Below are 25412 nucleotides of genomic sequence, written 5' to 3' on the forward strand. Positions count from 1 at the left end.
CAAATATGGGACCAACACCCGAACCACCAGAACTTAAGCCTTGGTGCCAACTGCTGATTACATAAAGCCAAGCCCAAGGAAGGTGCTAGCTTCTCCCTCAACAGGACTACAGTGAAGGCAGGAGGAGGCCTCTGTCATCCCCTCTCAAATCTGAAGGAAGAAACTGACTCACAGAGATGAGAGAGGCCACCATTCAAAGTGTCATTAGGAACGGCACCAGGGACAGATCCTCACGAGGCTGGCCCAGCATCCCTTGTAGCCACACCCTTCGCCATCGCTATACCGATGAACGGATGTTAGGGACGTTTTAATCGGTTTGATCCTGGACACCAGTCTTTGTGTGAAGTAAGAGATAACAGAACTTACTTTGTAGTCTTTTTAATAGGCCGTCATCTAAGGCTCTCCCCCAAAACAGCCACAAGGGTGAGAAACTCTCTTTGGTTCAAAGAATGAACTGGCTCATACTGACCTTTGAAACAAACAACTTCAGAGTTCTAACAATTTTGTGCCGGCTTTAATAACAATATCCTTCTGCCAGTATTTATTATTGGGAGAAAAGGGAGAGAAGAGATGAGCAGTTATATTCAAAGCCACACGGGTCACCCTGAAATACACTGGGAAAACTGCTGATTTGGTTCTTTTGAGGTTAAAGGCAGACAATCTCAGGAATATCTACCTGTAAAGCAAGCGTCAATCCGAGGCAGCTGGAAAGGGAGCCAGCTTCCAGGTTGCTCTCCCCCGAAACTGACCTTGACCTCGCGGTTGACTGAAGCAGAGAGCGGCCTGACTGGTCTATTCATAAGGGAAACCTCTAAGAATAAATAATCCTCAGGAGAACCCAACTACCAAAATATCTGCTATGTTTCACGAAAAATGTCTTTAGTACTCCCTCCACTTTGCATACAACCGTGACAGGTAAAGGGATCGAGCAGCAGCTTGGGACTAATTTCCAGCCAATTCATTTGGACAGCCACAAATAAAATGCTTGGAACGACGATGTCGTCCAACGTTTTTTTCCCCGCGACTCTTGATTTTACAGAAAAAGTGTTCACGGGCAAAAAGAATCTGGCTCAAGTCTCCCTCTTTAACCTTTAGAACAGATACCAAATGTCTGTAACACATACGACCATGATGACATTTCAAGTATATTACGATTCTGAATAGCTGAAAAGGAATGACCAGAGAGCTATATGTAAAAGAATACAGATGATCTATAACATTTATACATAATATAAAAGACAGGTAGAGAGAGACCCCTTTACACACTGACGCCTACCTGTAAATCGGTCATTCAGCTCGAGCTAACTACACAGACACTGAGGGGTTCGTATGGCAACCATCCGGGTTCTCCATAGCTGCCATCCACCAAATGGGACCTACTTTTCTCTTCTTGGTTTGACTTTCTGATGCCTCAAAGCTTTCCTTCATCTCACATGCTCTTTCCAGCTGCATTTCAAACGCAACTCTTTCACTCTATCTGACACATCTGTGAAGTCTGCCACGTTCACGCGGGGACGGGGGGCTTTTGCGACAATAGTCAGGGCTCGAAATCAGGCGAGTTTCGACCGCCGGTGTTGAGAAAGCAACCCAATTTTAGACACTGAGCCACTGCTGACGGATGAACTGTTTCATGATTTCTTTCTCGTGGTTTACATATAACGACGAAGAGGGAAAAAAGAAACAGTGAATTTTATGTCTCTCTTATTTTTTGTTCTTTTCCTTAGAATTTTTTCTTCCTTAACAGTTTTATAGAAAAAGAAAACTCTTTAGTAGCTCAGTCCTATGATCCCACTACATACACATCGTGAGCAAGAGGGAACATAAGAATGAGCTATGATTATGCACCCAAGGATACATTTAAGAACAAATATTCTGTTTTTCCAGAAATCTGGTCTACATGCTCCCTTAGTCTTCCCCTTCTCACACCTGCTGGTTAGAGGAGTTGTACCCTAGAAAAGAGATCTAGCTTTACCTTGTCTTTAGAACTGTTAATGCTCCTGTATCCAAATGACAAGGGTTAATTTTCTCAGACTGTTTGACTTTCGTTTCCTGCCCTGGACATTTGTCGATGTGTAAATATTTGCTGGGAGGAGAGATCACGAAGTGCCTCTCAGATGAAAGGGGGGGTGTCAGCAACAGAAGCAAGGAGGTATACGGACCAAATGGACTCTTCATAAAGCAACTCGTGGCCAGCACTGTCGACTATTTAAGCCTAGATGGAATCACTTTGTCTTTAAAGATGCATTTTGCGAGTCGTAAGTACTTTTCACTATTCACGTACTCAGGAGACATGAGGCACAGGGTGTTGAAGTCTTTAAAACGTAACTTTGGAAGGAGAGCCCTAAACACAAGGCTCCTTCCACATCCTGACACCCCAAACCATCACTAAACACCCACCTTGGCAGACAGTGTGAACGAAACCATGGCCACTATTCCTATTCTACAGGAATCTAAAGGGAGCACGGTGTTACTGCTCCGAAATCTTACTCCTTTGATCCAGTTCCTATGATGGAATTCAAACTCCTCTCATGTAGCCCAAGGGGTATCTCAATTTTACCACCAGTTAAGGACTAAGGTTGGAGCCTGACAAACACCGCCACAGTTTTTTCCTGCTAAACTCACTCTTAACCTATACTTCCTAGACACGCTCATTTTTTCTAAAATGAGAGTTCCATCGCTTCTCTCACCACAAAAATAGGATGGAGAAGTTTCCTTGTTCGTTTTACCGAGTTTGTGCAAAGGATAAACGACAACATTCTCATGTCAAGCTCGAGAATGTTTTAACCTCGGGGAAAAGAAATTAGGCAAACAAGGAACAAAATAAAACCCGGTTGGTTAGGGGCACCTGGGTGGCTCAGTCGGTTGAGCATCCGACTTTGGCTCAGGTCATGATCTCACAGTTCGTGAGTTCTATAGAGCCCCGTGTTTGGCTCTGTGCTGACAGGTCAGAGCCTGGAGGCTGCTTTGGATTCTGTGCCTCCCTCACTCTCTCTACCCCTCTCTGCTCACGCTCTGTCTCTCTCTCTCGCAAAAATAAACATTAAGAAAATTACATTAAAAAAAAAGTCGGTTAAAAAAAAGTTGGGAAACAGATTAGGAAAATTCTTCTAATCCAAGAAGGAAATCATGATGCCAAATTTCTACAACCCTGGGAAACAAGAATCAGGGAAAAAAAAAAAAAAACCCAAAAAACCCAAAACAAAACCTGGACGTTTAAGGAATCATGTTTTTTTTTTTTTTTTTTTTTTTAAACAGGAATGGAAAAGGCCGTTTTCCCCTCTTGAAAGTTGGTGCCCTCTTCATCAACACTCTGCTTGCTTTCAGGCACAGCCAGGATACTTTAAATTCATCGCCTGTTTTCTAGTTGAAGCACCTTGCAAAATGCAATCTTGCCTCTAAATTGCTGCCTGTTTCATGCAGGATCCACAGCCGGGGGACGACACTCGGTCTCCTGGGAGACCAGCCAGGCAGCACAAGCAGATGGAACACGAGACTGTAAACGAGCCCAGCCAGAAACTGCAGAGCCACCCAAATACTTACACTTGTACAGCAGAGAGTCTCCATGCAGCACAAAGGAAGGAAAAAAATATGAATGGGAGAGAGATAAAGCATTACATGAACAGCACTACAAGAAAAGGGGAGGGAGAGACACGGCTCACAAACAAACAGAAAAGCTCCATCAAAAGCCTTCATAGCAAAGGAAAAAGGCAAGAAGGAGGCCAAGGTATAATTGGCGGAAGGCATCCAACCCAGCTCTTTGTAAGCAGAAGCACAATCGCAGCCTGAAAACGGCGGGAACTCCTAGAGATGTCACCTCTTTTGTTAGGTGCGTGCAGAATGCCATCTATAAACCGCAGAGGGTCCTGGCCTCATTTGGGGAATGGAGACGTCACCAGCTCCAAAGGCACGTGGCGGACACAACACTGGATGGACGCCGGAAAGCCCCATGCAGGTTTTGGTTCTTGGGCCAAAAGGCGACTCCCAGCAATAAAATGGGGACCGCGTATCTCCGAGGCACGGATAGGCATCCCTTCCGGGAGCTTTTACGTCATTCTGGACTCTGGGGCGAAGCAGCTTTGAATCCATTCTCTCTCCCCATCAGTCACCAAATCTTTTCAGGAAAAGAGCTGATGCCAGATTCTAGAACAGTTACCTACCCACAGTGTTACCAATGTTGACGATACCCTATGGCTTACGTTTCACACTAAATCTCTGGTTCAATAATTTTGTTTAAACCTCATAGATCATCAACAGTTATTAGGTCATCTGAATACTCTGAAAATTCATAATAGTTTTTTAAAACATAACAACAAAAAAAGTTCAGTTGTAGAAGGTCAGGCTTTGTGAAAGCAAAGTATTGGAGGGTTGGGGAGGCGGGGGGGTCCTTTCCAAATTTCTTGAAAACACATCCTGAGGCAGCCTACCTAATCCATTTTCTAGCAAGTTTTCTAGCATTTTCTAGCATTTTCTTTCAAGTTCCTTATTTTTTGTGTGCCAATTTTTCTCAATATACAACAGGATAAAGTAATGGGGGCGGATCAATTTGAGAACGTAGGTAGTCTGGGTCTGTTCAGAAAAAAGCTGACACATCAGTCAAAGGCATTCCCCATCACCATCACCACCATCACCGCCATCACCATCATCATCATCATCGTATATCTGCTTATCAGAAAGGCTGCCATCAGCAACGTGCCAAAAATTCTCAGTCTCCAGACTCATTTCATACTTTATTAGGTAATTTTCTTCAAATAGATCTCATTTGAGGACTCATTAAATTAGATTGAAAACAGCCTTGCAGAATGAAAGGCAAAAAAGTAAAAATACATTTTCAAATATTCTGGAATTGCCTGAAATAACGACTCTGCTTCCCCACAGCGCCCCCCCCCTCCCCCCCGCCTTTAACACACATCCCTTCGAAAGCTTCCTTAAAGAGATAACTAGGGATACATACAGAAGTGAGTTACAGCCAATGGTTATGTCTCATGAATAATTTTAGACTTCCCTTCTTTTCATGAAGGGTTAATTCAACAAGACAAGTGCGCTGCCCCAATTATCCACCTGAAGATCATTAGAAGTGAAGGTGAGGAAACTTTCAATTGGTTCAACCCCTAAAACGACAGGCAGGCCAAAAAAACCTTCCTATCACGAAGGAAACGTGCAACAGACAACTCAATTTTTCAGTGGAACAAAGACCATCAGTTCATTCCTCTACTCCCCCTGCACACTTTTTGGAACTTGGCTAACTATATTGACTCAACATCTCCCATTACGACAAGAGAAGGTCCAGCGAGTGAAAATGGGTCATCCTCCCTCGAAAGTATGTCTCACATCCAAGGCTTTGGTATCCAAGAACTGAGCTCAAATCCTGAGTCTGCCGCTTAGGGGGTTGCGGAGGTTGGCCAATGTTTCTGTAACGTCAGACTAGTTTTCCAGTTTGTAAAACAACCTGTTGTATTAAATAAGACAAAGCGAATATATGAAATGCTCAGCACAGAGCCCGACACAGTGCCATTCCGTGGCCTCACAGGGCTTCTATAACTGGTAGCGATTAGAGACATTAGAAATACTATCACTTTGCCATTTTCCTATGCCCACGACAAAGACTGGGGGTGGTGAGGACACACACGTAGGTAACAGACTTCTACCGAGCTGGGAACAATCTAAAAGTCTATCAAGCAGGGACATTGATGACGAAAATGAATATAGTTAAATGAGGGAATAGCAGCTAAAAGGGGAAAAAAGCAAGAAGGTTTAGGTGTAATGAAACAACATGAACAAGTCTCAGAAGATGGTATTGAATGAAAAATGCGAGTTTCAGGAAGATACTTACGGCCTGATGCCATTTATGTAAATCATAAACCATAAAATAAAACCGTATGTTGCTTGTGGGTATATGGATGTTTGAACACACAAAATAAATAGGAAGCGTCCAAACTCAGGACAGTGGTGCCTCTGACGAAGGCGGGAGGAGGGAGAGACTGTCGGTAGGGGTCAACTGTGGCTACAACTTTATCGGGGACGTTTTTATATTACTTAAAATTCAACAAAGGTTTACTGAGCACCCACTGTGTACCAGGCACTCTTAAGAAAGGATGGGCACAGCAGTAAATAAGGAATCGGTCTCTGGGCTCCCAGAGTTTATATGCTGGTGTCAAAAAACTACACTGGCAAAAGGAAGGTGCTAATGTGTTAAAAGCTATCTGTTCAGGTTGTTGGGGACATGAGGGTTTGGCATTTTGGGGGGTACTTTTCTGCAATTTCTTAGGAGCTCTTCAAAAAGCTGATTTAGGAACATATCAAAAGTCACTGATCACTTGGTGTTTACGGATTATCTGAACTTATTTGGCAGACGCCCTAACAGAGGCTCGTCTGGGTGGCCAGATACAACCGCCGTGGCCACCTCCTACAGGGACAATGACAAAGGGACCGAGCCGATCATAATACTTTGAAGGCGGGAACTGATCTACTATGACACATGTCTAGAAACTTGAAAGATTCTTAGAACAGCTCGAGTTGTTTTGCACATGCGAGTGTTTTAATAAGTGTTATGACTGCTCTACCGGGTTTCGATTTCTGCGATCTCGACGTTCAGGAGCCCCCAAAAGCCACATCAAAACAAAAACTTGCCACCACGTCTACCTTCTTCATTTTCTTTTACCATGAAACTCACAAATGAGGGATTAAAAAAAAAATTAACATGAGCCTTGATGGGGTTTACTCTATTTATAAAAAAATACACAAATGTTTCTGGCAGTTATTTTAGTATTTCCTCCAAACGGCAGCACAGAGATGGGGACTTGATGCTCAGGAACTGGCCTGAAGAAAACAAACCATTTAGTTAGAAAAATAAGGAAATGAGAGGGTTTACGTCCAAGCACAGCAATTCAGGCCCATCTGTCCAAGGACCGCAGAGGGGACTCTGGCCACCACCTTGTCAGCCCCCAACGCGTCTACAAGGATTTCAACTACAGAGAGTCACGGGGTCAAGTGTATTTATTTCTTGAAAGAAGTTTAGACCAGGAACAGGAGGGGCTCCGGCAGAAATAAACCCTGTTTACAAGTTAAATCTGGCTCATGTTTCTTTTTGGTGTCCCCTCCCCACCCTGTGTCCCCAGCATCCCCAGGGGAGACAAGGTGAACATCCGGATGGAAAGGATAAGCCGGGATTCGTTTTTGTTCGCCTCCAGAGAACCTGACACACAGTGGGCTTTCAGTAACTATTTGGTCAATGAATGACGGAACTGAACCCCTGCGTGAACCCAGCACCCCTCCCCCACAACTTAGATTTTCACAGACTAGGCGCAAAGACAAGAGGGAAGGAAGTAATCTATTATAAAGAAGAGTCTTGCAATTTGATAATCTTTCATGAAAAAATTTCCTGCCTGAATACCTTCTCCTACGTCACCACACATGACGGTCACACCTACCAGCATTTCCATAGTGTCCCGTGTATGCACGATGGCCCGTATGCAGATTTCCCCAGTCACCCCCCCCCCCCCAACCTGCCTGGGGTGCCCTTGCCCTGCTGGATGCAGTATCTAGGGAAGAACTCACCACGATGTGTGCTTAGGTCTCCTCAGTGTGTCTTTGTACCCCGTCCTCCTCTCCCTGCCGCCGGTCCTGCCTTTCTTATCCATGATTCTCTCTTGAGGAATTCAGGCCAATTGTTTCACAGACTTCCCCACATTCTCCACTTGCCTGAATGCTTCCTGGGAAATTGATCACGGTCGGCCACTTCCAGCCTGAATGCCACATGGGTGATGTGGTGAACTAACGGCTCAACCACTGCTGGTGGCACCCAGGTCAGCGTGTTCTGCTCTTCGTCGCCTAAATTTGGCCACTTCGTGAGGAGAGGACCTCCCAACCTCTCCATTAAAAGGGTACCTTTGTCCTGGGTGGTTAATAAGTCTATGAGGTGATATTTTGTTTCGTGTGGATGACCCCATTTTCAAACCACCATCAACAATCCTTACCCGATCGAATGAACACAGCGAGGACTCCAAAACTGTACTTTCCTACTTGCATCATCATTCCTACGTTTGCGAGGTGCCGTTTCCCTGCAAAGACCAACTATTCCTTTAGAAGGTCCTTTGTATCCTCCCCTTCCATTTTCTTAGTACTACTGCAGACTTGTGGATGTTTGAAAATTAACTCCATGTGTCATAAGCTATGACTCTCAGTATTCTTTTTGGTGCTCGGGGTGTTCCAAGGGGGGCCGTTTCAATCTGGATTTTGTAGCCTTGGAAATGATCCCATTGGATTTGGAGCCGGTCCTTGCTTTGTGATACAAGATACCCTAGGCTCACCTCGTGCTTTTTGGTGTATTTTTAAAGCGGATATGGGTAATCCCCGTTTAATGAACAAGGTTACAAAAATTAAATATTTTCTACCAGATTTTCAGCTGAGTCAATGGCCAAGGGGAGACAGACTTTAGTCAGATGACTTATGCCCCCAAATATCTAAATAAATAGTAGTCTCGCATTTGTGGTTTAAAAAGTAATGTTTATGCATTTCCATTTTTAAGAGGTTGAGATGGTGTAGATCTCAATGAGAAAAAAAGAGATGCTTAAACCTTTCTATACTGATGGTTGGACAGTAACAGTGTTTAAACTCTAGGGAGAGTAGGGGTATATAAGCCATAGTCCTGAGAGATCTGTAATGAATCTGTGTGCCAAGGGGGAAACAATATGCAGGGATTTAGTGAGGCGCTATTTCCCAGTGAACACAACATTAAATCCAGCCATCGACACCACACTTATTAACTTTGATATCCAGAGTCTCATTTCATATTAAAGTTAAAATGGCATCACGGTGTTAAAACAAAACCATTCAGGGAGCAGCACTGGTGAGAGGCTATTGTGAAAATCACAGTCCAGGACTCTTTATACGTTTACATGGTTTGTTTCCTTGTTTTCAAGACCTGCACGGTTGTTCTTTTTGTTTTGTTTTATTTTTGTGGTTTTTTTTTTTTTTGATGGTGAGAAAATTAAAAATCCTTATCTTCCTAACTTGGTCATGATTTCTCCAGGAAACGGTTAATGGCTCACTTTTCATTCATTCTAACTCATCCTGCAACTGATGCCAAGGTGAAGTGTCATACTTGAATGTTTTCTTTAAAAAACAGCTAATAATTTAATACCTTTTTGTTAAGAGCCATCCAAAGAATGCAAGCACTTGGTACTAATTTCAAGCAAGTACCTGACCCTAAGAGCTGGTGTCGGTGCGGCTGGGCAAAGAAGCACGATGCTTATTCACACAAGCACCCACTACGTGCCCCCTGTAGCATTATTATAAAAAAGAAAAGTACCTTATTGCACTATGAAGCGCAATGTTATTCTAATCGTCATGAAAAGTTGAGTAACATGTTAACTTTTTTAATTGTAAAAGAATGAATAAATAATGAGGGAAAACCCCACCAAGTATTACACTTGAGAGAGCTATTTAAGTCTGGATCTTTGGAAAATCCATGTAAAAATGGAAGGTAAGAAGGACGTGGTCAGGGGATTTGAATACTCGCCTTTGGAATGGACATTATGGTTCAGTGACATCAAAATGAATAATTAAAATTGGCCTTGGGGCGCCTGGGTGGCTCGGTCGGTTAAGCATCCGACTTCGGCTCAGGTCATGATCTCGCGGTCCCTGGGTTCGAGCCCCGCGTCGGGCTCTGTGCTGACCGCTCAGAGCCTGGAGCCTGTTTCGGATTCTGTGTCTCCCTCTCTCTCTCTGACCCTCCCCGTTCATGCTCTGTCTCTCTCTGTCTCAAAAATAAATAAACGTTGAAAAAAAATTTTTTTAATTGGCCAAAAAAGCTGAATGTAACACATCTACTCTGTCCACAGAATATTAACTCTACGAAGATGACAAAAATCAACAGTTAATACCACCGCCATCCCCACCACCAAAAACCACATTAAATTCTGTAACAATTTACTGGTTAAAAAAACTTGAGTCAAGTCAGCTTCAGGGGCGGCTAATTCAAAGGAATCGGTGATGGTTGGGGGGCCTGGTGCCTTAGGACTCTAGCTGGAGGCCTGCAGTGACCCATCAGCAATCAGGAGATCTGGTTCTTGCTGGATCTCGTGGATCTCCAAGCTCTTCTAAGACTGAGTCTTAAAACTCCTTGCCCTAACTCTTCAAACCTCAAGCAGAACTTCAAGTAAAGATGGCTTACCAGCAAACTCTGTAAAAACCTGACCTAGCTCAGAAACCAAGGTCTCTGTCATGTTCAACTCTGTTTGATTAACCTCCCTTCTGAATGGATTCTGCAGTGAGATTCTCGAAAGAGAATAGATTCTCAAGACCTCTCTCTCTCTCTAAATTACAGATCGATTCGTTTGGTAGTTACTGGCTTGCAACTTTTGATCACCATTATTAACACACTCTGCTTCCTCTCTGAGGAAATCTGTCAGAAGGCAATCCTGTTTGCCACTTGGGATTTTTTATTGGCTTTGCCTGCATTTTAAAAGGGAATGGAGTATTTGCAACGCAAACTATGGTGAACGGTTAGATAAACTGTCTACCAAACACACACCTTATATGCCACTCGTGCTGTATTATAAACAAAGATGACTGGCTTTCGAAAGCACACGGGTGCTTTCTCCAACATTTAAGGGTTCAGTATCAAATAGCCGCATACAGGTGGCCAATTTATTCAGTTTACCTGGGGAGCAGAGGCCACCTAGTGTACGACTAGAAGCATCTCTGAGGTTTTGCTATGGCCATGAGAGAGGATGCTCTCAAGCCTTTTCTCGGAAAGACCTTTGGCCAGGCTGCATTGATCTGTAATTTAGAGAGAGAGAGAGGTCTTGAGAATCCGTTCTCTTTTGAGAGTCTCACTGCAGAATCCATTCAGGAGGGAGGTTAATCAAACAGAGTTGAACACGACAAAGACCTTGGTTTCTGAGCCAGACCAGGTTTTTACAGAGTTTGGCATTTGGGGATTTCAATGGAGTACTTGCTCAAGGGCTGAAATAGGTCTGAAGCTGCTTCCAGAGGAAAACTCTGGCTTGGCGGTAGGTGTCGACCCTATCACTCAGCTCTGGTTGGGCGACCCTCTGTCTGAGCAAGAGAAATGGTCACAAAGCTCAATTCTGATCATCCGATGTTGTCTGAAGCTTGCAGCCGTAGCTCCCGAGGCGAAGGCTCCTCCCTTTACCCAGCAAGCAGAACAGCTCGGCGGGCAAGCCTCGCTGGGGACTGATCCTCAACTTTGCTAGAACTTTCTTATGTGTTTTTTTGTACCCCCCTTCACTCTGTTCACTCACTTTACCTTTGGATTTCTATTTTAGTAACTACTAAACGTGGCACCTAAAGTAGTTTCTGAAGGAAGGCAGAACATTGATAAATCCAAGAAGCAAATATACGTCTCAGGGCACACATTCTAAAGTAAAATATATAGAAGAAATGCAATGCTATCTGGAGCACGGAAGTAATTTTTTTGCATCTAGTTTTCAAGCGTGATTTTCAGCAGAAATGTCAATAGGATCGTCGTCAAAAAATGACCAACGGCCAAAGCTAAAAACCATTTACTTTAAATTTTGCTCTTGCTAAGGAATAGACTTGCAAGAGACGTTTGACTCCAGCCCTGGCAGATGGGAAATCCTTAAATACCAAATTCCAGCAGCAACGGTCTCCTCTGGGGCACATTTGGGGAAACTAAGAATTTGGAAAGGCCGACTTTACTCTGAATTTCCACACGAGAGCTGAAGAGTGAAGACGCACTCTAGTATCCCTCCTCTATCCCTCCCGTATCCCAGAGTCACATCTGAACACCGAGGCCTTCAAGTGCAGCCTCCGTTCACTTAGGTGGTCCAAAGCACCAGGCAGAGCTCTGCACTGGTGTCCTTTCCTCAGTCCACCGACAGGAAGAACGAAATCCTGTGGGGACAGAAATGCCAGTCATGGAGACACTGCCCACCAAGCTGTTGGTGTGAAACCCTTGTGCATGGGCTCTTCCTCACCCCAACCTCTCTAGCCTCACCTGCCAGTGACCCGGGCCAGCCCGAAGACCAGGGATCCAGCAGAGAGGGCACGGACTTGGGAATCAATGCTGAGAAGATAAGGTTGGATAATGCGGTGGAGGGGCTGGAGGGCTTCCTAGGCTAAGAGGGTCAAGGAAAATGTCTAAGAAACAGGCGGTTGGGTTGAGAGCTGGACGGTGGGAAGACAGTAGCCATGGGAAGATCTGGTGAGGGGTGTTCCAATCGAACAACAGCTGAGACGGGAAGCCAGGCGAGTTCTAGAGAAAAGCAGTAAGGGCCACAGTGGCTGGAGGGAAGTGAACAAAGGGGGAGAGAGCAGAACCAGGTGGAGAGAGAGAGAGGCAGGGGTCTTGCAGACCACGAGGAAACTACATCTATTCTTGGTGCAATGGGAAACCATCAGAGGGTGTCACCTAAGACACCAGAAAGGTCCTGGGAGGAGGGGCAGGGGCTGGCGGGTAAGGTTGGCGTCTCGCATCAGGACGAGGCACGCATGGGGGTGGGGGTGGGGGGCGCGAAGGCTCTGTTTTGGACTCGCTGAGACATCAGATGGCAAGTAAGAGGTTGAACACACAAGCCTATAGTTAGAGGTAGAATGAGATACATGTCATGAACGTAGGAAGAAAAGGGGTCAGAGCCGGGGATCCTGTAAGCATGTCTACACCTCAGCTGCGCACACGGGCCACCAGCTCACCTGGCTGCCGAGCCCAGTCACATCCACAGTCCCAACTGGACAGCTCAGTCGGGGCCTTGCTGGCACCTCAACTCAGCACATCCACTTCTGTCAAGACCTGCCGTTCTCGCGTATTCCCCAGCTTCAGAGACTCCCTGCTACCTTAAAAATAAACAATAAATTGGGGCGCCCAGGTGGCTCAGTCGGTTGAGCGTCCGACTTCAGCTCAGGTCACGATCCCCCAGTCTGTGAGATTGAGTCCCCCGTCGGGCTCTCTGCTGTCAGCGCGGAGCCCGCTTTGGATCCTCTGTTCCTCTATCCCTCCCCTGTCTCCACTTGTGCTCTCTCTCTCAAAAGTAAAGTATATTTAAAAAAATTTTTTAGAGAAAGAAAAATATATATGTAAACAAGCCAACCCTTCGCAGGACCCACAAGATTCTGTGATGAGGGCTCCAGCCTCCTCAGCCCCTACCCCTTGTCCCCACTATACCCAAACACTACATAGGTCCTCAGTCTACGACGTTCCGATCCTGCTCTGAACCTCTGTGTGCTGCTTTCTCTGCTCAATTTACTTACTCACTTTCCTCCCAGTCAGCTTTTCTCTCAGATGCCATCTCTCGCTGTAGCAACAGTCCTGAGGGCCTACTATGTGCCAGGCGTGACGCTCAGAACCTTCCTCCGGGACGCCTTCCTTGGCAACACCCCTCCCCCAGGCTGGGCTGGACCCCCCTTCTCTGCACCTTCCACAGCAAGTTGCACGCCCGTCAGAGCCCCCTCCCACCATACCTAATATCTCACTGCATTAATGCACAGCCACCTCAAGCCAAAAATGAGCTGAGACCCATTTAGAACGGCAAGATGCAGGGGGAAAAAACAGAGTGAATCAGGACTAAGAGGAAAATAATAAAGCTCGATTGAAGGCTGAAAACAACCAACTATATTTCTTCAGACCCTGAACCCTTTTTTTTAGGTCAAGTGTACATGGAGCTCTGAGGCCCTCAACCAGAGTTAGGCATAAGCCACGGAGTACCTGATGGTGTTCCTGAGACCCACAGCACACCCCGGTGGTGTTCCAGAGACCCACAGCAAATCAGCGGCTCAGGATTTTCACGATCCTTGATAAAGACCTGCATTTTCTTCTGCACGTACTTGTCACAAAGGCATCTGGGGATGAGGTGAACAGGGACCTCGACGTGTACGGGGGACACGTCCAACACGTATGTGGTAACAAGGTTTACCAGGCTAGTTATGAAGGTGGCCCTTGTGACATAGTACAGAAGCACGCGTCAGGAAGAGCCATTGTACAGAGGCCCACAACAGAGGAAGGAAGGGGGCGAGCCTGTTTGGTGGAGACCCTCCAGGGCACCGTATCTTCTCCCACCCGTGCATCTCTGACCCTTGGCGTGCAGGGAGGAAAGACTAGGTCAGGGCGTTCGCGCCAGGGGCACGTTGAAACAGCGGACAGCGAGGCTTCTGTAGATGAATGTTGCTCCAACTTCTTTGTGAGCCATCTTTTCTTTTCTTGTTAAGTTTTATTTATGTATTTTTAGTAATCTCTGCACCCTACATGAGGCATGAACTCACGACCCCGCGATCAAGAGTCACGTGATCTTTGGACTGAGCCAGCCAGGCGCCCCAGACTGTGACCCACTTTATATATTGAAATGTATCTTATGTCACGAGCTAACGTATGGGTCCACGTGTGTGTAACTGAAACACACATTTGGTGCGATCTGACACTTTGCCTTCATTCTTTATACTTCATTTCTGAGGAGCTTTCTTTTTTTTAACTCCTGGTCAAATCATTACATTGATTTCATGAGTCAGTCGGTCGCAAGATGCACTCAGGACTGATTCAAGTCTTTCCAGATGGCCTCGTTTCTGTGGCAGGCTCCCGTCCTTCCGCACCCAAGCAAACGCGTGTGGGGTTTACAGCGGGGGTGGCTCTGAGATGGCCGGAACCAGCTTGGCCACTTTGGCCTTTCAGGATAGCAAACGTGCAGGAGACAGATTGGTTCCTTCACCTTCCGAGCCGAGAATACCATACACAATGGGGGAACGATAACCATTTGTTGAATGACTGGGTGGCCCTCTAGTCTACATTTTTAGTTCAGGCAGTCATCACTACCTAAGACTTCATCGATGAGAAATACTTCTATCTCCTCCCTGGGCACTTCTGGCACCAACCACCTTGTTCTAGCATTTTCCTGCCCTCCATTCCTGGGTTGGCAAGCCCCCTTTAAGGACTGCTCACCTTCTTGTTCTTTACACAGACACACACACACACACACACACACACACACACACACAGTATCTGAAGACACTGTTTTCTACGAATCGAATGTTGTTTCCTTCATCCTGCAGGGATTTGGTCTTTGTTTTCCACTGGCAAGCAGTGATCGTTTGGAGCTTTCCGACAGGAGAGACGTTGTTGAAACAAACATCCACATTCACTGTGTACTCTGCAAACATGAGGTTTCTAAGGGCTTCAAAGTGGGACCGATTCTAGAGCAATTATTTTATCTAATACCGGTTCTACTGTACTATCCCCAGGAGCTCCTAAATCTGTGATTGCTTGTAAGGGACTTAACTAGTTAGGACTTTACTTAAAAAAATGTCCTGTTTAAGGGGAAGTATAAATTCACATCTCTATCATCCACAAACACACACAAACACGTGAACAATGCAAGGTTTTTGTTTGTCTCATCAATCCGCAGGCTATCAGAGTCATTTGCTTAATTTCACTCATGAGGGAAACCAAAATTATCTTTTCTAATCATCACCGCATGTCAGAGTTAAGCTCCTAAGAATCATCATATCCACTCTGCAAGTCAGATGCCCAGCAAGTGGATGCTGATTTTGGAACGCCCTGACTCGTCACAACTAGTTAACGTTCTAAGCCGTTTTATGGGGGGGATTCATTAAGTCCTCCCCATTTTTTCCCCCAGGAGTTCGGTTCATCCTGGGAGCTGTGGGGCTTTTCTGTTAGCTACACGGAGAAGTAGGGGGTCCTCGTCGTCCCAGGAATGGCCGTAGACAGGAGGGGTGTCACAGGGATTTCCCACGGGGTCTCCTTTGTCTCTTGGGGGTTCCTGAGGGTGGTCGGTGTTGTGTGTTGGGCTTTCTTGAAAAGGTGTATGGGGCAGATCTCTAGGAAGCTTCCCGGAATATGGCCTCTGCAAACAGTATTCCTACCAGTTAAAAATGAAAAGATTAAGAAATCCCCGTGGATCCCCAGGGAGCAGTGACCTCTCTGGGGATTTGCGGGGCGCCTCTGGCATTTCCACAAAGGCCTACCACAAAAATTACTAGACACTCTGAGGAACCTTCAACACCCATTCTGGCTGAGCTATGCAGACTGTACTTAGTTTTGCAAGCCACGATTTGGAAATCAAGAGGTTTTCGTAGGTTGCATTCTAGTGATTAAAAGGTTAAATCTCCATTTTCCAAAGCGATACCATTAAGAAAATGACATTACAGAATACATAAAATTATAAGAGGAAACTGACAACTAGCACTTGAACAACTTCCTGCACATACTTAACATGAGCGCAACTAATTTAAATGAGATAGGGACTCGGTAACCTGCCCTTGGCAGTAAGAGATGACTTCCAACTAATAACTGCTGGTACTTGACGGTGAGGTGATCTGCTTTTAAAAAGTAGTATTTTGGGGCGCCTGGGTGGCGCAGTCGGTTAAGCGTCCGACTTCAGCCAGGTCATGATCTCTCGGTCCGGGAGTTCGAGCCCCGCGTCGGGCTCTGGGCTGACGGCTCAGAGCCTGGAGCCTGTTTCCGATTCTGTGTCTCCCTCTCTCTCTGCCCCTCCCCCGTTCATGCTCTGTCTCTCTCTGTCCCAAAAATAAATAAACGTTGAAAAAAAAAATTTTTTTTTTAAATAAATAAAAAAATAAAAAAATAAAAAGTAGTATTTTGACCAAGACAAATGGATCTTCGCTACATTTTAATCCGTATTTAAAAGCTTAAAAATCATATGTTAGAATTCAAGGCTGAATTTGTTAAGGGAAGATAATGTATTTTGTCATTGAAAAAAAGGATTCACAAGATGTACTCCATAATAATTCAAGCCTTTTAAAACTCTTTTCCTAGGAAATAGCAGTCAGGAGATGAACTGCTCCCCTGCATGAGTATCTTTTGATTTAAAACTGGTATGACGCTCATTAGAATAATTGAAAGAATTATATACAATTAGTGAGCGAGTTACGCCAAGGAGCAGACACTGGCTCTCTACCCACTTGGCACACTATCGTGAACCCTGAGCTTCCGCGGTTTTTATAAAGGTAGCAGACTATAGACAGGGACAGATCTTGAGAAATAACTGATCAATAGAATGCGAACCACATCCTTCAATATCCCAAAGGCCGAAGACAAAGTGAAATTGAAAGAGACAGCTGGGAATAGGGATTTCCTAGGAGCACCTGATTGCAGGGAAAAAACAGATGGTCTACGGACAATAAAGAGGCTAAATACACATTTCAGCATGACATGGAAGCTGTGTGCATAGGGATGGAAGCTGTGTGCATCTAGGAAAGCTAATTAATCACTGTCACCAACAAAATAAAGCATGGAAAGGCAAGGGATATTCCAGGTAAGTCCAAAGCGGGCAGAGTCATTTCCAACAATTGAGTGTATCAGCTTTTTCTTTTAACGTTTATTTATTTTTGAGAGGCACAGAGAGACAGAGAGCAAGCTGGGGAGGGGCAGAGAGAGAGGGAGACACAGAGTCGGAAGCAGGCTCCAGGCTCCGAGCTGTCGGCACAGAGCCCGACGCGGGGCTCAAACTCACGAACCGAGAGATCATGGCCTGAGCTGAAGTCGGACGCTTAACCGACTGAGCCACCCAGGTGCCTCTTGACAAAGCTGTTTTCATTAATGGTTAAAAACTGTACAGGGTGCCTGGGTGGCTCAGTCGCTTAAGCGTCTGGCTTGGGCTCAGGCCATGATCTCTCGATTCGTGAGTTCGAGCCCCGCGTCGGGCTCTGTGCTGACAGCTCGGAGCCTGGAGCCTGCTTCCGACTCTGTGTCTCCCTCTCTCTCTGCCCCTCCCCTGCTTGCTGTCTCTCAAAAATAAATAAACATTAAAAAAAATTTAAAAGACGGGCACCTGGGTGGCTCAGTCGGTGAAGCGTCCGACTTCGGCTCAGGTCATGATCTCACAGCTCGTGACTTCGAGCCCCGCTCTGGGCTCTGTGCTGACAGCTTGGAGCCTGGAGCCTGCTTCGGATTCTGTGTCTCCCTCTCTCTCTCTCTGTCCCTCCCATTCTCTCTCTCTCTCTCTCTCTCTCTCTCTCAAAAATAAACATTAAAAAAATTTAAAAGAAAAACTGTAGGCTTACATTATGGTCATACAGCACACGTCTTTCATTTGTGTTTGTTTCTGTTCACATACTAATTTAATCTGGAATTAGTAAGCAGATATTTTACATCAAGCAATCTCACTTAGGATTTGATTTTGGATATAAGACATACACCGTATATGACATCCATATACTGATTCTAGTAGACTGGTTAAACACGCAGACTATGATACCCAAATCTGCCTTTGGGTGGCCTCAGGTAACTTGGACAAGGTACTTAACTCTTCCATGCCTCAGTTTCCCCACTTGTTAAACACAAGATATTCATGATATTTATCATTCACAGCTTGCTGTGAGGACCAAACTAGTTACTATTCACAGAGAGCTTAGAATAATAGCACCTAGCACATTTTAAGTACTACATACACCTGAGTGTTAAATAAATGAAGACGATGACTTTTTAAGCCATCTGATTTTGTCTGAAGTAAAGAAACATCAGATCCCTGGGGCTATGAGAGTGGACACCGGCTGGAAAAAGTCAGCAGGTTATTCTAGTATTTCTTGTCCCACCCGGGCCCTCCCCATCCCCCATGACACCCATGACTTGAACGAGATCACTTATTACTTTCTTTCTAGCTAAAAGAAAAAAAAGATGATTATTTGACTGAACACGGTTTTCTAACTCTGCCCTTTTATTTAAAGAAAACTGCCTTTTCCTTCAACAACTGCTAAGTTAAGGCTGATTAGCAGGTCTCAGGCATTCCCCCAGCAGCCAAGGGGCCTCTCAATCCATTCACTCACCCTTATTTCAACCCTCACTTAGTCAAAGAGTAAGATTAAGAAATCAATCATTTACATTATCGTTTCCATCTCCAAAAAGGCAATCCCTCAACTAATATAAATTTCTACCTCTAATTTATGGTGCTAAACCTTCCCTAGTGGGATTATGACTATAGATTCTTTAAAGAGACGTAAGCACCGAAATGGAACTGACTCCTGGACCAGGGAGAAATGGAAGAAAACAGGATGATAAGATATCTGGAGATGGGGGTTGACAAAAAGAGATGCCCAGATTTTCGACTAAGTTTGTTAAAGAAATGTTCAAAAATAGATTTAGCAGATGTCACGAGCATCACAGGCCAAAATATGCCAGGATCCTGAATCTGGAAGCAGAATCTCTAAGTAGAAGGTGGGTGAGTCGTCCAAGTCACTTTGGAATGTCCTAGGGAAAGTGTCCCCGGGTGCTGGGCTATCAACAGACATTTTAGGCGACAGTAAAGTGCCACTCGACAGCACAGCCCTCCAGCTCTGCGTGTGGCACAGATTCCACCCGCCAGGGGCTGACGATCCCACGTGGGAAAGGCTGTAGGCAGACATGGATGCACTCGTGCTTCTGGGAACTTTCCACACCACAGTTAACCCCATGTCCTATCTTCCTGGATCGTGTAAGCCAGAAATGCTGCCAAGGCACAGGCACAGGCTCATTTACAAAACCAAAACCTGGGTGCCTGGGAAGCTCAGTTGGTTGAGCATCCGACTTCAGCTCAGGTCATGATCTCATGGTTTGTGAGTTCGAGCCCCACCTCGGGCTCTGTGCTGACGGCTCGGAGCCTGGAGCCCGCTTCGGATTCTGGGTCTCCCCCTCTCTCTGCCCCTCCCCTGCTCGCATGCTGTCTCTCTCAAAAAATAAACATTAAAAAAAAAAAAGAACACCAAAACCAAGTAAAGTTCTCTCCCTTGGAAAGACATACTTGAAACCTTTTAAAACGGCACCACATGAGGACCACAAGGTGAATATTTGGAAATGGACGTCAGTGAGAAAATGATTTGCCGCTCTGATTACGACAGGTGGCATGGCAGGTAATTTTCAAAGGTGAAACGAATCCCCTTTGGCTTGTAAACGAGCCCTGAATTTGTGCCACTGGCTCAGGGTAAAGAGCCCAAAAGCTCAGAAAATTGATTTTCTTTGGGAGAGGGATCCCGGCGGTAGAGGAGCAGCGTGTACTGCCATCCGTGGCTTCGAATCGAGGGTGAGGCTGTGCGTTCGAGACACTTGTTACAGCACAAACGTGATGCGCACCTTCTACACACACACGTTCTCTCTCATTAAACTACCAGTGAACTCAGCCCGGGTTTCCTGCTACTTGACAAGTCATTAGCTCAGTTAAAACAATGATTAAACGCATTAGTCGGAGCAGGGAAAAAAAATGCCATCTTCACGACTTAACAAAATTCTGCCCACGTATTTGCCTTTTTTATAGAAAGCTCCATCCTGCATTTCTGTCACACGCTCAACACCGAACGCCCGGCTCCGTCCCACGATTCAACAGGGGCTCATGTCAGCAACGGCCCTCAATGCTCGCTGGCGGTCGGAACCAGGAGGAGACCACCCTTCCAACTGGGGTCATCCTCGGACGAGGTTCTGCGAGACCTCCACCTACTCCTGCTTCCTGTGTGTCACGGCAACAGGAACGGTTTTTGTAAAACAGAAGCCACTCCGTGCCGGGTACGCCTGCGGTGTGGTTTGCCCTTTCGTCCCGATGGTGGTCTTGCATGTCTGTTTTAAAATATAATCGGCATCTGCATCTTTAAAAAAGGGTATGTGGGGCTCCTGGGTGGCTCAGTCGGTTGAGCATCCGACTTCGGCTCAGGTCACGATCTCTCGGCTTGTGGGTTTGAGCCCCGCATCAGGCTCTGTGCTGATGGCTCAGAGCCTGAAGCCTGCTTTAGATTCTCTCTCTCCCTCTCTCTCTCTTTCTGCCACTCCCCTGCTCATGCTGTCTCTGCCTCTCTCAAAAATAAATAAACTTTGGGGCGCCTGCGTGGCTCAGTCGGTTGAGCGTCCGACTTTGGCTTGGGTCACGATCTCTCGGCTTGCGGGTTTGAGCCCCGCATCAGGCTCTGTGCTGATGGCTCAGAATCTGGAGCCTGCTTTGGATTCTGTGTCTCCCTCTCTCTCTCCCCTCCCCTGCTCATGCTCTGTCTCTGTCTCCCTCAAAAATAAATAAATACTGGGGCACCTAAGTGGCTCAGTCGGTTAAGCGTCCGACTTTGGCTCAGGTCATGATCTTGCGGTCTGTGGGTTCAGGCCTCGCGTCGGGCTCTGTGCTGACAGCTCAGAGCCTGGAGCCTGTTTCAGATTCTGTGTCTCCCTCTTTCTCTGACCCTCCCCTGTTCATGCTCTCTCTCCCTGTGTGTCTCAAAAATAAATAAACGTTAAAAAAAAATTTTTTTTAAATAAACATTAAAAAAAAACCCAAAAAATTTAAAAAGGTACAAACTTCTAGTCATCAGATAAACAAGCCTAGGAATGGAATATACCTAATACACTATAATACCATAATATACTGTAAGTACTGTTAATACCCACTGCACATTGAAAATTGCTAAGAGTACATGGTAACAGTTATCACAGGAAACAAAAAATGTACAACCACAGGGGCTCCTGGGGGGCTGAGACAGGTAAGCGACTGACTCTTGATTTCAGCTCAGGTCACGATCTCACAGTCATGGCATTGGGCCCTGCATCAAGCCCCACATCAAGCCCTGTGTCAGGCTCTGTGCTATCAGCTTGGAACCTTCTTGGGATTCTCTCTCTCTCTCTCTCTCTCTCTCTCTCTCTCTCTCTGCCCCTCCCCGGCACTCACTCGCACAGTCTCTCTCAAAAATAAATAAGCTACAAAAATTCATAAATATTGTGATGGAAGTTAACTGAACTTCTTGTGGCCACAATTTTACAACATATACATGTGTTCAATCATCATGTTGTACACCCTCAAAAGTAAAACAATGTCGGGGCGCCTGGCAGTCTCAGTACAGCACGCGACCCTTGATCTCAGGGGTTGTGAGTTCGAGCCTCACATCGGGTGCAGAGTTACTTTAAAACTAAGTAAGTGAATAACACTAAAACAGTGTTACATGTCAATTACATCTCAATAAAAAATAAATTGAAAGAAAGATTCTTCTCCTCTACTCTTATCCCACCCCCTTTATTTAAGGAGACCCAAACCCCCTTTTTCTTTCTTTCCCATGACAAAACCAAATCAATCAAACAAAAACAAAGTTTATACAATGAAACAGTAGCTAAGCCCGTCTTTCTTAGCCAACACACCTTCATCCTGAACCACTTATCAGTGCAACCAAATATATCTTACTAGCTCATGTTTTCTTTACTCCTTCCCAACCCAGACAGGACCAAATAATTCTGGCAGGAAATGTGATATGTAGAGATAATTTTGAATTTTGAATTCAAATCTATTTCCTATTACAAAGTTATTTTCTTTTAGGGTTAGCCTAAGAGCTTTCTGGAATAATTACCCAATGTTAACTTCCATTGCCTATGCAAACAAAATAAAAAATACTTACTAGAGATACATTTTACAATATACTAGCCAAGCAACTTTTTAAAAACCCGATAATGCCCTCGACACAGACCAAATACACTTACAAACACTTACATAGCAAATTATTTGTCATCTTTAGTTATACGAGAATGCTATTTGGAATCTGGATTCTATTTTAGGCTTTCTTTGCTAGCCTTCCTGTACACGATAGGGTTTCACCTGGAGGATACTCAACTATTTTACTCATCGGCTTTAATAGATAACAATGGTCTATAAATAAGGAACTACTTAAAGCATTATATTTTCCCCTGGGCTAGAAAAATAATAGCGGCCATGTCAGATCCTTGGTTTTAGAAGTTAGAAACAACTATCATTCCTGACAATCGCTGAATACAAAAAATTACTAGAATTATTAGCTGATGCAGAAATATTTGGGCAAAGAGGTAGCCCGGGTACTCCCAGGAGCATTCTCTCAGATTACAAGGAATTCCTACAAAATAAATTATTTTAGTGAAACATAAAAATATTGAATACAGAGGCACATACAACTGTTTTTATGCTAAAGTAGGAAGCAACTGTACTAATAATACACATTTTAAAATAATGACATAGAAACTTAAGTAAAACTGTCCTCAGAGGAAAAAACAATATCAACAGGCTGAACACTCTGGTTATGTGGCCAGACGGACACCACACATGAAGTTCTGGCAGTGAAGAAGGAATAAAGACCTACGGCTACGTATACACCGTGTGCACAATCCACCTTCTAAAGCACATGGGCTCAACGGAATTAAACAGAATATAAACTAAATAGGAAGTGCAAATTTAAGAGTATACCCCCCAAATTATGCACATTAAAAACAGGAAGAAGCAACAGAGAGAAAAAAAGTCTAGGACCAAGAAAGAACTATCATCCTACTATTTTGTTTTGGAAACAGTCCTCCCCCCTTTTTTTCATGGCATTTATTTAAAAATGTTTTCCTGTCACAGATGAGCTTCCAAAGTTAAATAGTCAACTTCTCCTAAGTAACTTGGGAATTTTTCCACTGTGGCTAGAGGGACAGATACAAGATTTATGCTCACTGAGACTTCTACAACTTTTTCTTGAAAGGGGTACGGATGCCGTACTCTTTAAGGAAAGTTTTAAGAAACAAAATACAAGCAAAGGGAAAAAAGAGAGAGAGAGAAAGACACACACACAAACCAAGAAACAGACTCTTAACTACAGAGAACAAACTAATGGTGACCAGTGGGGAGGTGGGTAGGGGATGGGTGACACAGGGGATGGGGATTAAGGAGGGCACTTGCTGTGATGAGCAGCAGGTGTTACATATGTAAGTGCTAAATCACCAAATTCTACTCCTGAAACTAGTATTGCACTGCATGTTAACTATACTCGAATATAAAACAGAATAGAATAGAAGAGAAGAGAAGAGAAGAGAACAGAACAGAATAGAACAGAATAGAACAGAATAAAATAGAATAGAATAGAACAGAATAGAACAGAACAGAACAGAATAGAACAGAGCAGAATAGAACAGAACAGAATAGAACAGAGCAGAATAGAACAGAACAGAATAGAACAGAATAGAACAGAACAGAATAGAACAGAGCAGAATAGAGCAGAACAGAATAGAACAGAAGAGAACAGAATATAATAGAACAGAACAGAATAGAACAGAACAGAACAGAATAGAACAGAACAGAATAGAACAGAGCAGAATAGAACAGAGCAGAATAGAGCAGAGCAGAATAGAACAGAAGAGAACAGAATATAATAGAACAGAACAGAATAGAATAGAGCAGAACAGAATAAAACAGAATAGAATAGAACAGAACAGAACAGAATAGAACAGAATAGAACAGAACAGAAAACAACAGAACAGAATAGAACAGAACCGAAAACGACAGAATAGAATAGAATAGAATAGAATAGAATAGAATAGAATAGAATAGAATAGAAGTTTTACAGAATTACAAATCCAAAGTAAGGTGCAGGGCCTCAGCGGGGCCTGAAGCTTCAGCCTTACTGACCTCATTAACAGTCTCCGTGAGCAACAAGTTTCCGAAAGGATGGCTTCTGGGAGGGAGTTTTGTTTGGTCTGGTTTGCAAAGGTGAGATTTTTCCGACCATCAGATCGGCGGCGAGAGCCCAGTGGTGATGGGGTGACGGGATCACCCAAGGGTGCGTCTTACCATACAAGCGTCCAGATCTTCCAAATGATCCATCTCTGCGAGCTCCTCCGCCGTGAGGACGGAGCGTTTGGCTGGCTTCTCCTCGGCCAGCTCAATCTCTGAGGACTCCGGCTGGGGAAGGGTCCTGCCCCGTCTGCTGAAATGCTCAGCCTCAGAGAGTCAAGACGGGTCCAAAGAGGAAAAAGCACAGAGGCAAGGGGAGAGCAGGTGAGCCGAATTCTGGAAGATACCTTCCACAAGGCGGCGCAGTGACTGTGCTTAATCCGCTCACACCTGAATAACTTACCTCTTACTGTCTTTCTTCGGAGGGTGAACGGTTTGAGGCAAGAAATACCAAACCTGCCTTAATAAATGAGAATATGTAGTCGAGAAGAAAAAAAGGCGTGTCCTTTTTATAAATTTTATCTCAAATTTCCTCTGAAATAATTTCTTGCTCTAGTCAGTGTTTTAAAAGTATCTAATGAAGGGAAATAAAATGATTCCAACCTTCACTATTTTTAAAGGCTGAGCGGAAGGAAATTGCTAACAAAACTAATTGCTGCTGGCTTTTTTCACGTAATGAATACCATATCGGATAGGATTGACTAATTTCCCATGTTATGCTTTAAGTAACCCTAAAAAATCTAATGGTAAGAGGCAGAATAAACTGGGCTGAAATTAATGAACTCTAGGGTTGAGCTGGTTCATCACCAGCAACTTTGATTCAATTCTTTTGAAATGACGAGAACCACGGGGCGCCTGGGTGGCTCAGCCGGTTAAGCATCCAACTTCCGCTCAGGTCAGGATCTCACGGTTCGTGGGTTCGAGCCCCGCGTCGGGCTCTATGCGGACAGCTCAGAGCCTGCAGCCTGCTTCGAATTCTGTGTCTCCCTCTCTCTCTGCCCCTCCCCTGCTCGAGCTCTT

General features: G+C 44.8%; 1 protein-coding gene across 2 annotated transcripts in view; it reads right to left on the bottom strand.

The window, feature by feature from the left end:
- The window catches only part of CARMIL1 (capping protein regulator and myosin 1 linker 1), a 310903-nt gene that overhangs the window by 39282 nt on the left and 246209 nt on the right, over window positions 1–25412 (bottom strand). For both annotated transcript variants that reach the window (XM_047858089.1, XM_047858088.1), the window contains exon 29: window positions 24510–24659. In XM_047858089.1, coding sequence (XP_047714045.1) covers window positions 24510–24659 — 150 coding nt within the window. The remainder of the gene's footprint in view (window positions 1–24509; window positions 24660–25412) is intronic.

Source organism: Prionailurus viverrinus, chromosome B2, assembly GCF_022837055.1.
Source record: "Prionailurus viverrinus isolate Anna chromosome B2, UM_Priviv_1.0, whole genome shotgun sequence".
Lineage (NCBI taxonomy): Eukaryota > Metazoa > Chordata > Mammalia > Carnivora > Felidae > Prionailurus > Prionailurus viverrinus.